We start from the raw sequence: 12,340 nt of genomic DNA on the forward strand, positions 1-12,340 counted from the left end.
CTCCTGGACGTCTTCGTCCTGTGGCGAGGCAAAATACCTGTCGTTGAAACGAGACACTAGAAATAACCCCCTTCTCCCATGAACATGAATTGCGAATGAGACAAGGAAGTGAAAAGCCGGAGTCGGCTATGACAGCCGCGACAACGATGCCTTCCATGCTAGGATCATTTCTCGTCCTCTGGAGGCTCGAAACCGCAACGCGGTAGATCTTGTTGCGGATCTCTCGAGGGAAGTCGAGAAAACGAAACGTCTCCGTCAGTCGAGATGCAGCCATTGGGGCTAAGCGATAGGGGCGATGATGGGAGGTCGACAAAGAGGAGGTTTGGGGAAACTGAGAACGTCCAGAGTGCTGAGAAGGGCAAGTGCAGAGACGCGTGAGGGGTCCGACGCGTTGACTAGGAGACGAGAGTGGGCTGCGCATCATGGACCAATGGAAATCCCAGGCTCCCGGTCATCGGTCACGTGCCGACGCGTCCTGGACGCACATCACCCATGAACATGGCACTTGTGGTGATTGCTGCTACCAAAAATAGTTTAGAGATTCCTGGTTATATACTGTTATATACCAAGAGATGGGATTCTCTTCGCTGCATATCACCTGGCGAACACCTATACCGTCCCCCTTGTGAACCTGCTGGTGGTATTAGTAAGCCTTCTCGATCTATGCCCTCATGAAGCTTCATTCAGAGAGCCTGTCGGCTAGATATGTCCCCATATCATGTACTCTTCAACCACTCGTCCGTAGATCATGTACTCTGGTACTGAGTACTTGATGCAAACACGACGTCAGAGTACTGCAATGGCCAACACCGCCCAGCACCGAGAGTCGATCACGAGATAAGCAACACCAAACTTACAGTCTTGCATGTTACAGAAAGACCAAGCTTAGAAGATGCGAGAAACTGTGAATTACATAACATGCGATATAATCGGAATTGGTATATCATGATCTATCAAACAAACGAACTCCGAAGCGACAATGTCGTAAAATCTTCCCCTGGGTATGTCGTGAACAAGACAGTCAATGCCAGCGCCCCTCAAAATCTATGATGTGCATCCTCCGCCTCTCCAACCTTGCTCACCGCCCCCTTTCCCCCACACGCTGCCTCCTCATCATACTTATCCGGTTCGCTATCCGAGTACGCAACACTGATATCCAGGATCTCATCGCCCACCTCACACCACACATCGCTCGTTGCAGGCACAGGACTAATTTTGCAAAGGCCCCAGTACACACTGCTCGCAACGAGGAAGCCCGCGAAGAAGTTCAAGTCGTAGATGCGTTTGGCGCCGATGGGGACTTCGCGACCGATCGCGCCCGCGAAACCGACGACGTTGATCATGATGCCTGCGATATAGGCTACATATCCGCGCCAGTGAAATCCAAGCGTGTAGTAGTACGGGCCTGTCTTCTTTCCAGAATAGAGATCCTTGATTTGAAGGTAGCCCTTGCGGACGAGGTAGTAGTCGCTGATCATAACGCCCGCGATGGAAGATAGAAACACGCTGTAGGCGGAGAGGTAGGTGGTGAAGCTATTCGTGCTGCTAAGCAGGTTCCATGGACACATGACGAGGCCGACGAGCGCGCAGATGTAGGATCCGCGACGGATGCTGATCCAGCGCGGCAGTAGAGCGCTCATGTCTGTGCCGGCGGAGATGGAATTCGCAGCGATATTCGTGCCGAGCTGAGCGAGTGCAAAAGCTGCGGAGATAATAAAGACTCCGAATCGTTGACCGCTACCGCCTTCTTCGAGGAAGGCTTTGAGAAGGTCTAGAGGGTTCCATATTGGGTCGCCACCGAAGATGACGGTCGAGGATGAGGACACAATGATGCCGATGAAGGATGTTATGGCGAAGCCGATGGGGATGGTGAGGAGCTGAGGAAGGAAGGCATCCGAAGGCTTGCGGGCAAATCGCGCAAAGTCGGGATCATTGACGATCAGAGTAGCGAAATTAGCAATCGCGGACATGATGCCGCGGACCATGAGCCACCCAAGCTCGGAGCCGTGGACTTTGCCGGACTGATGAACAATGGGGCCGATACCTTTGGCACGAACGACTGCCCAGATGAAAAACGCAATGCCAGCGGTGGGAACAACGTACGCCTTTACTGTGAATAAGTGACGGATCTTGTGCACAGCAGGCCAGAGAAATGGTAAGGATCCAAGCCAGAAGAAGACGAACGATACGAAGTGAACAGTGTTTGTACCAGAATTTGGAATACCGTTTGTAACACCACCTGGTCCTTCAGTCTCGGGGTCTCGCCAGTTGCTCCAGATAGATCGGATCATGAGGTATACGCAAGTGCCTCCAATCCAGCCTTGTACACCGTACCAAATACACGCCATGGCGGCTCGGTTGAATACTGGCCAGAGAGAACCCCAAATACCGAAGGACGAGCGGTTCACAACGGGGAACGAAATGTGGTAGGTGGCACCGATACGGCCAGTCATGCAAACGAAGCACGCCGCAATGGTGTATCCAATCCACACGCACAACCAGGACTGCCACCATGAGAGTCCGTCGGCAATATTCGATCCTGAAATCATCCATGTGTTGATGTTGAAGGAATCAGCGATCCAGAATCCAACAAAGTTCCACGCGCCTGAGGAATGTTAGCAACAGTTTGGAGGTATTCATTAATCTTAATCATACCCCACTGGCGACGCTCAGGCTCGACGGGTGCAAGATCGTGGTTGTAGAGCATAAGCTGGGCGGACGTGAGACCCGGTTCGCTCTCCACAGCAAACCTTCTCGCATGGTGGGCGATCTTGGACTTTTTGACCGTTGTGGCAGCCATGGTGACAAGATTCTGCGTCAAGAGTCCAAATCTGAAAAATGTTCGAAGTGGTCGTTATTCATCCAAGTAAGCCTTGGTGTTGCAGGATTGCTGACCCTGGCTCCAATGACGTTAGCACTTGGGTTACCGCGCTTGCTGGAGGTTCGTGAGGCTTGGTAAAGCGTGACTGATGTTCAGTGTGATCGACGATTGGTAGGTAGACCCCAAGCTATGTGTATGAAGGCAGGCAACTAGCTCTGATTCGTGCCACTAGTGAATAATGTGAGGTTGAACTTGCGCTCAAGGGTCCTCCTGATCTGGCCTGCATCATGGAGCATCACTTGATATTTATAACCATCCGCCTAACCATCCGTTAGAGACGTGGGCGCGCACCAAGATGATCCACTGTGGGTTGGATCCATACGGGGCATCTAGGAACGCAACTGGCTACCGTTGAGTATGGTAGGCTGCTCTTCGCCAGGCGCTGATAAGAGCGATACCTAGCGTGGGGAATCTCGCTAACGTCACTTTCCCCACACATGAGCATGGTGATAGCACAACGGCCGACTTGTACCGATGTCTTGGGTCAAATGCGCGTCGTCAGGCGAGCAAAATGCGGCCTGGAGCTGCGTTGGTGCTTCTTGGGTGAAGTGTGGCCGCGAATGATGCAGCAGCATCGTAACGGTATCGCATGCGCCAAGCTGGAAACACTAACTCTCACGAGCGCCCGCGATACATCTCCGTGATTGTCCCGCAGAAAGTTGACTCGATAGAAACATGTCAAAGAGGGACCTAGCACCGGAAATCCTTTTATCATACGCCAGACTGCGCCAACAGCTGTAGTGTCGCCGCGAAGTCGCATCTCCAGGTGCATGGCCCTTGGCGTTGTAGCGGCCGGCCAGCGGACTACGGTGAAATAGGTTTGGTGTTCCTCGTAGGGAGATTGCGCCGGCCAATCATATCTTACATGACCCTCTTTACTCGATCTCATCGAGTAAAATCGTCGGCCTCACATGTCGCCTTCACAATCATTCTCAGCAACGCTCGTCTGATGCTTGGGCTTAACCTTCCGATCCTTCGGCATTCACGATGGCACTTGGCCACGCGACCATACGACGCCCTTTGACAGTATGAGCCGTCCGCTCGACAACACTTCCGATATCTGAAAACTCTTCGTTCCAACATCGAATTTTGCATGTCATTGGCTATGGATAGCACCCTTCTGCGACTGCAAACATCGCCCTAAAGCCAAGTCCACTCCATGAGATTTCTCCAAACGCAACGTTGTGTAGCTGCACTCTGGGTCTTCTTCGGTGTATTTTGTGTAGCAATTCACTGCGACTTGATAAGCACACAGTGAAAGAAGTTAGAGGCATACGAGGTGCTGTCTACCAAGACGTCCAGACGTGAGCATAGTACGTGCATGTTTTTCTTTTTTGCAATCAACTAGGCACTCTAGACTACGAAGTATTGCCTTAGTACCTTAGCGCAATTTGTATGCTGCGAGTACTTTCATGCGCTTGCCTTAAGAGGCACTGCGTGGGAGGACCGGCATGCTACTCCCTCAATTTTCGAGCTGCAACACTCTAGATGCGCTCACGATACCATGGAGCCTGCGTCCCGTTGATGTGCTCGCTCGAGATTTGGCACGCTTTTCGAAGATCCCGGCGAGCTGACAGGACAACATCTGCGTATTGTATAGAGAATTCGAAATTTAAGATGGCCACTACTGTGATAACGCTGGGTTTCGAGCACGATAATCATGCTGGTATAGCACCAGCGCGGGTCTATCTGGAAGTCGCTTACAGTCCAGAGCTTGATCTTCTTGTTCGATAGTTCTGGCATATCTATCCCAATACGGCGCTGAGCTCCAGAGACGCTACATTACACTTGCCTGGCGTAGCTGTCGAACAATGGTGGGAGACCACTCTCCACAAGGGGTTACACAAAATGTTTTGGAGAGACGAAATATGGAAATTCGAGGACGAACTCCAGGTACCGATCGTGCAACAGCCAAACGAGCATTACGAATGCATTGAATGCTTCGGTCTAAGGGTGTGTGTCTCTGGAGAGACGGTGTTGCCCGGGATAAGCAAGGTTAGGATGTGGACCTGGGCTGTCACGGCTTTGAGAAGCTTTGTAAATACGGAGATTGTACGTTTTGGATGAAAATCGGGGAAGAACATACTTTCCTTCTTCAGTAGCCGGAATCAAATACAACAGCCCAACCTCAGCATGTTATCTCAGCGTATTGATGTGGAGGCACATACCGAGTTCCGTGGGATCCAATATGGTCAAGACCCTGGAGACACAGAGGAACTTATAAAGGTTGTTCACTTGTTTTGGAAGTCCTTGATGTCTGCTGCTCAAGGTTTGACGCGTCAAGGAGGGCTGGGATGCCTGCGTGATTAGCATTTGTTTCTAAGCTGAACGGGCAATTGGCTGGTCGGTTGCCTTGAGCTGACAGATGAGCGGACCGAAATGTGCATGCAGCATCAGCCTGTCCAGATGGAGAAGCTAGTCGAAGGCCGATCTGGGTTGTCTCATGTAGATGCGCGTAGGTTGCCGGAAACAACGTTCAATTCCAAAACTCTTTATACCGTGCCATACTGTACAGCGCGCTTTTCGTGTACCAAATTCGTATTATGCTGAAAGAATTCACATTCGACCTCGTCCAACTACATTCGCTTACGGCCTGACAACGCGGAGACCGTCCTTGGCAGGCGAGGCTGCGCGCTTGAAGGACTGAGGCTATGTTAGTAGCTGCTGATAGCTTGTTGCTTGTGGTGAAGACTGACGTTGTCGCATTCCTCCCATGCACGTCCAGCACCGAATCCAAGACCGACTGTCGCGGGCCACGCGCGGCGCTTGAAGAGGAGAACCGAGAAGACGATACCGAAGGACAGACCAAGACCGGAGCGGATGAGCATCGAGGAGAGGCAGCGGTCCCACTGAATGTAGCTGTTAGCTGCTGTTCCTGAGCATGTCATAGCTTTTCGCGTGAGCGTGCCGTAGCGGCCATTGAGGCTACAGAAGCTCAGAAAAAGCCAATTAATCTTGGGATAAATCCACTCCAGCATCGTAACGAGATGCAGACGCATCGCTAGGCGGGCGCATGTACCTTCTCGTTGAGGAGAGCTTCGCTCATGGGGCGGGTGGTGCGCGGGATGGGCGCAATGGGCTGGGAGGGAGCGTCGGACATGGCGGTAGCGGGCGCGGGTGCAATTCGTCGGTCTCGGGGTGTCTGGCGACGTCGATAGGAGGGGAGATGGGCGGGCAAGCGGTGGTGTTGATGCTGGCACAGCTCAGCGACGTCAAACTCCGGCGACGGCCTTGGCAGAGCCAGCAAGGCAGCTAGGTACGACCGCGGCGGCCCCACAAAAAACTCTAGGATCGCTGAGGAAAGAGCAAACCATTCCTCTCGAACGACGCAACGAGGCTTGGGGAAGAAATGGCGCATAAAAACACAGTGAGACACAAAAGCTCTCTTCAAAACGTATTCATGCATCTAAAAACCCCAGACAACCCAAGACGGGCCTGCGCCAACCCGCCCGCGCCTGCAAGCTATCAACCAAGATTTCTCAGACGTGAACGAACAAATCGAACAGGCTGCGCACATTATTGGCCTTCCAGATGAATGGACGACCAAAATAGGCGACGAGAGAGCCCCCATTACGAAGGCACTTGCCAAAGCACGAGCGGAATGGGTTTTGCGCTGGGCGCTCGAGAAGTTGAAAGATGAGACGGCAGCTGGGAAGACCGCAAGAGGGACCGTTGCGCTATGGACACTCTTGGACTGGATGCTTAATGTACTCCCGGCCTCGCGCAGTGCACAACATCTACGAGACGCCGCTTTTCTTTCCATCCTCGAGCGAACCATGAACGAGAATTTCAATCAAACACAACCCACCCCCTCATCTGCGGACATCGAGATGAGCGACGTGCCTGGATCGAGCGAGATAATTGGCGAGAGCACTAAACCATCGAAAAAGCGAAAGCGCGGCGCAGTTGGTGCAACGGGCACTTGTGGGCAGCCTCTGGGTCCTTCTGAGCTTCAGAAGCTATTCATCATAGTCAGGACGACGGTCAAGTCGATCGCTGGACTGAGCAACACACAGGATCAAGGTGAAGACACAATCCAGGCCGAGCTTATGAAGATCGTCCTAAGGACCGACAGTGCGCAGGCCGCCAGCATCTTGAAGAACTGGCTCGTTGCCGTGGACAAGCTTTTGGCCTTAGCTTCCTCCACATCAGGCGACCAGCACCTTGCTGAGATATTGGATCTATCTTTAGTCGTTGAGATCTGGGAGCTGCGAATGTCTACTGCGAGTGATGAGTCTGGAGCCTCTGCTGACGAGTTCTCCGCAAAGTGTCTCGTGCCAGCTCTGACGCTCCTCGACACTTTCAGGGCGTTCCGCTCCGTACACCCAGATCAGTCTGTCATCTCTTCGGTCGATCGCGCAACACAATACATCGAGAAGGTTCTTGCAAAGCACCTGTTCGCACCTGCCAGAGCTGCTTTCCTAGCCGATGCAGAAAAGAGTGTCGAGACCAGCAGCAAGCGTCGCGAGGCAACTCTGCTGATAAGCAACCTGGGTCCACTACGTGCAAAGCTACTTCAAGCAGCTCAGATCGAGGACCAGGGCGAGTCAGTGACAGCCGAATTAGCAGCGCTGTCTGGTGCCTCGTCACAGCTTCTGAGCTTAGCTATCCGCATTTCGCCCTCGAAGACGCCAAGAAGCAAGCTCGCTGAGAAGCCATGGATCGAGGCTGTGTTCATTGCACTGCTGGAGTGCGCAGGCTGCTCACTGACCATGCCACCGGATTTTGTGACACCGCATACTGCGATCGACGTGCTCGTCCACGCCCTCAGTATCCTCCGTGCACACAGTGTGGGTATCAAGTCAGGCATCTTGAAAGATATTTTCTGGTACCACTCGGGCATCAAGTACCCGGTCGGCAAGGTCAAGCAGGTACACTGGTCCGTTGTGGCGGCCTTGATCGAGCTTGATCCAAGTGTCTTCGTCACTGAACTCAAGAGCATCTCAGAATCTTCCAAGGCGCAACAGCACGATCTTGCGCAGGTTGTCTTTGAGGAGATCTCAAAAGCTCAATTCGAAGGACCTGGCTTCGGGGGGCTCGAACGGCAGGCGAACATCAACCAAAGCTCCAAAAATCAGAACCATCCTCAAATTAGCAAAGCTACTGTGTTGGAACGCGTCATTGTGCCACTGATGGCTGGGTTCGACACGAATCGTAACCTGCTCGGCTTCGTTAGCCGCTGGGATGCGCAGCTGATCACGGCCAATAGGCACGAGAACCGTAAGGCCCTCAAAGAGTGCAGGGACTTAATCTGGGAAGATCGCAAAATCAGTCAAGCTCTTGCCGAGCGATTCGAACAGTCTTTGACACAAGGTCAGATCGCGGAGCTGTTACAAGAGCATGTTCAGCGTATGAACGAGCTTGATAGCGCCTTGCGTACGGAAGTCAAGCAAGACATCAACGTCAAGAAGCTGTCCGCGTACAAGCGCGCCGCAAGTACAGCGATTGTTTTACCAGCTGTTCTTCAGTCTCTCAAGTCTGACAAAATCATTGAAGCGGTCAGGTTACAATTGCGCTCACTGCTTCAGTCGTTCTCGACATGGGTCCAAGATGATCGCTTTGTTCCTCACACACGACTATCGCTCTCATGGCTCACACTGTGTCAGCTCATATCGAAGCTTTGGCCAATTGAGCTTCATGGTTCGGTAGAGCAACAAGATGAACTCATCTCGCCGTTGATTGAGCAATCTCTGGATGACGTGTCCGCGGCATCGAGTAAGCGCGTTGACTCTCCATCGCGAGCAGCCGCGATGCTGTTCCTGCTCAATGCCTGCGATCATATGCAGACGCTCCCCGGCTCCGAGGACCTCATCCGGCCTAGTTTAGACAAGGTCCTGCACATTTTGTCAAGCGATGTTCTTGGTCGAACAGAGCACGTTAGGATGGTTGGCTTTTTCTGTGCCGACTTCATTCACCTCTTTGGTCACGTTGGCGCTGAAGCATCCCAGCGGTCTCTACAGCGACTACTGATAGCCGTTTCCAGTCTGGACAACAACGCTAGCATCGCTGCTGTCCAGTCACTATCTCAAGCGATTTTTGAACAGGGCAGCGCTCCGTTGCAAGACCTCTACATCACAATCCTGCGCGAGCTTCTGGAGAAAGACGACATTTGTGCGCAGGGTCTGGCAACAACGGCACTGTACTTTATCCGACCCTCCGCTATCGCCCGTGAGAAACGAGAGGCTGTGCTAGATCGACTCACAGATATGATTTTGTCGGGCGCACAAGATATTCCAGCACTCCTAAGCATCATTGTACAACTCATGGAATCCTCCAACGCAACCGCTAAGCTCTCCAGCGATGGTGCGATTCTGTTTCAGATCGCAGAACAATTGCAAAAGACTGGAGCAGTATCAACTGCAAATCTCCAGTTGCTTCAACAGATTGCCGGATTGACCCTCGGGCAAATTGTCTCCAATCAGAGTCAATCGCAGAACATGATATATCTGGGCATGTTCAAAAAGAAGCTTGATTCGACCACCGGCAAAGGCAAGCAACATTCTGCTGCTGACTTGGCCATGCTCCGTGCTATCTTCGCTGTGCAGAAGCAGATTAGCCTCTTACATCCAAAGCAATACGTTTCGGTACTGAAGGCATGTCTGACCAGCGAGTCGCCAGATCCCAATGCACCATCGCTCGAAAGTGTCATTGACGCATTCAACGAGTTGTCGACTACTGCCCTTGCGGAGGCTAAGCTTTTGGACTCGACACAGGCCTGGCTTCGCACCTGGATCGCCGAGAACGCAGATCTAGAGTCGTACATGGCCATAGGTGGTCAGGGACCTCCCGAGCTGGCCAAACATGTTGTGCGCCTGCACGCAACAGTGGCGAATTACAAGCTCTACCCTAACACACTTTGGCTCGTTGACTTCACGCTCAAATGTCTTCGCGAGCCCGTATCCGAGCAGCGCAAGATTAAGACCGTGGCCATCATGAGAAACGTTTTCGCCCGACTACCAGTCTACGAGAAGCTGGACCTCGTCCACACTCTCACTCATCCAGCCAACCTTCTGGATCAAGCGTCCTCATACCGACTCCTGACAAACTTGCTCTCGACCTTCGAAGACCGTCCCGAGTCCAACACCGAGTTGAGGAACAACCAGCTTGCACTGTTGCCAAAGCTCTGCGACCTCCTGACTCACTCCCAGAACCACGCATCTTTCAACGCCCTTATCTCTAGCATCAACACAATCCTCTCGCACACCCCATCCCTCGCGACCCAACACAGCATCGAGACAACCCTGACCGCACTCTCGACCCTGAGCTCCCGCTCCAGCCCCCAGCTGCCCGCATCCCACGCACCCGCTATCTACGCCCGCCTCTGCGAGACAACACGCCTGGTCCTCCTTCTGCACCGCGGCCGCCTAGGCGGACGTTTCCACGTTCTACTTCCGCTACTTCAGAATCTACTCTTCCTGCTCTTCACGCCGCACTCCGGCCGCGGTGCCTTACCCGCCTGGCTCAAAGACTCTAGCTCCATACCTCTTACTCCGGACAACGGAACCCAGTTCGCCCGTGTGTTGGCCATGCTGTGCAATCCTCCGCAGTCGAGTATCCAGAAGACACATACTGGCGGTAAGACGAGCAAGACGCTTAACGACCCTGTCAAGAAGGCGAGGGAGATGACGAGTGCGTTTCTGTACCCGCTGCTTGCGTCTTACAGTCGCTTCCAGCTCGGCGGCAGGGTGGAGCCGGATGTTAGGGAGAAGCTTATGCCAGGCATTTGGGAGGTGGTTGGCACGGCGAGCTTGAGTAGAGATGGATTAAATGCTATGTTTGCGGGGCTTAGACGGAGCGAGAGAGATGTCTGGAGAGGGGTTTGGGGCGAGTGGGAGAGTGTGCATGGCAGGAAGGGATTGTTGAGTGGTGATGTTGTTTAAGTTCGTGTTCGGAGCTTGTGGCTATCTGGACAAGGTAGTCGAATGTACGCGTGAATTTTCGATGCATGATGACACACCTGACCACTGTGGTTTCCGCAGGGAGAAGGTGACTTCGAGTTTGGTTCCCCGGCGAACAACCCAAACAAAGCTTTCCACTCATCCCGATCCACCACGCTGCAACACCTGCACTGGAACCGGGGTAGATGGCGTACACAACAGTTGTGGAACGGCAGGAGGGAACGAGAGACCTAGGGAGGAAGATGCATAGAGGGACGTAGTATCATGACGAACAGAGGTGGGTGGACGGGAATATATGGTTGACTAACAAGGCGCCCGAGCAAGAAGAACATCAACGCATCCCGCATAGCAGCAGAGTTCGTGCCTTCCATCGGGTAGAACATTACATAAGCAACATCCTGTCGATTTAGATGCCTCCAAGAAGTGTTGTAAATTAGGGGTCTAGCTGCTACATACAGTCACCGCGGCTTCTCCTACCTGTCTGCCTCATTCTGCAAACATGTAGCGATCCCTAGATGGCTGCCTTACTCCCTTTTAACGATCTCTTCAACGGGCCCACTCTCACGATAGCAGTATCTGGGTTCTTTTCCTCCGCTCCACCACACCAACAAACACTCCAGCGATAACTGTCGCCAGACCGCCCAAGCCAACTGCACACCAAAGCTACGACCGCAGTTCTGTCAGTTCGAGAAAAAAAACGCCACTGATAGAAGGACTTCAAGACCTAGAGTGACGCTAATATATGGCGTGGTCCATAAGACCAACGGAGCCTGATCCAGTGCGAAATTGACGACAATCAAGCCTGTCACGCCTATGAGGCATGTTATTGAAGTAAACGCAACAAGCTCGGATGTGCTCATAGATGGAAAATGCTCCTACTAGAATGCTTGTGATTGTTCATATTGTGGAAGAGCTATCAGACTGTCATCTGGTGATAGGATCTTTGAAGAAAAGCTGTTTTTCACGTCGGACGATAGCAGGGAATGGTAAGCTTGTGCACCTGAAGAGCAGACCTTTTGCAAATGTGTTGACGGCTCTCTTTAGTGGTCTAATTATTGATGCGTTCCAGCTGGCCCGACTAAGGTGTCTGGAAATGTTGTTGAAGATGCAATGGTAAGACGAGCTGAGGTTTGATGGATCTAATTACATCGAAAAAATCTAGGTCCCAGACTTGGTGTCCGACTACCTACGACTAACCAACGCCTGTATGGGAACTTCGAGCTGATCAGGTTTCAGACAATGCAGTGGACTGTGAGAGAGAGGTGAGGGCCTGCACACATGTGCGCATATCATGCAGCGCAGAGCCGTTGGCCTGATGACAGGGAACGTCGCAGCGGATATTGTAGCTTGTCCCAGACCTTCGGGTAGTCCAATAATTCCACTGAGGTACCTTGGACCTCGTGAGGGCTCCGTGGATTGAGGTCATAGACCGTCCAATGGGCATCTGATCAAGTCGACACGACTGGACCAACTGTGTCTAGGTGAGGATGTGTATCTGCAATCGCGATTTGCATAATACTCGGCTAGTCCCGGGAACCAAGCAGCGAGATATTCCTGCAAT

General features: G+C 52.6%; 3 protein-coding genes across 3 annotated transcripts; 1 reads left to right on the forward strand and 2 right to left on the reverse strand.

Moving 5' to 3' along the window:
- Positions 1–904: 904 nt before the first annotated feature.
- On the reverse strand, positions 905–3,085 carry M421DRAFT_425002 (uracil permease). Its single transcript, XM_033593942.1, has 2 exons — positions 2,656–3,085; positions 905–2,605 (listed from the first exon to the last, which is right to left on the reverse strand). The coding sequence occupies exons 1-2, from the start codon at positions 2,798–2,800 to the stop codon at positions 1,038–1,040; spliced, it is 1,713 nt and encodes a 570-aa protein (XP_033444425.1). The 5' UTR covers positions 2,801–3,085; the 3' UTR covers positions 905–1,037.
- Positions 3,086–5,467: 2,382 nt separating this feature from the next.
- Positions 5,468–5,981, reverse strand: M421DRAFT_9007 (DUF543-domain-containing protein; the record flags this gene model as incomplete). Its single annotated transcript, XM_033597822.1, has 3 exons — positions 5,468–5,524; positions 5,578–5,730; positions 5,901–5,981. 3 exons carry the CDS (start codon positions 5,979–5,981, stop codon positions 5,468–5,470), a joined length of 291 nt encoding a protein of 96 aa, XP_033444426.1.
- Positions 5,982–6,202: 221 nt separating this feature from the next.
- M421DRAFT_425005 (uncharacterized protein) lies at positions 6,203–11,180 on the forward strand. Its single transcript, XM_033593943.1, has 2 exons — positions 6,203–6,239; positions 6,288–11,180. The coding sequence occupies exon 2, from the start codon at positions 6,580–6,582 to the stop codon at positions 10,759–10,761; it is 4,182 nt and encodes a 1,393-aa protein (XP_033444427.1). The 5' UTR covers positions 6,203–6,239; positions 6,288–6,579; the 3' UTR covers positions 10,762–11,180.
- The last annotated feature ends 1,160 nt before the right edge of the window (positions 11,181–12,340 follow it).

The sequence above is a fragment of the Didymella exigua genome (assembly GCF_010094145.1).
Source record: "Didymella exigua CBS 183.55 unplaced genomic scaffold M421scaffold_41, whole genome shotgun sequence".
Taxonomy (NCBI): Eukaryota; Fungi; Ascomycota; class Dothideomycetes; order Pleosporales; family Didymellaceae; genus Didymella; species Didymella exigua.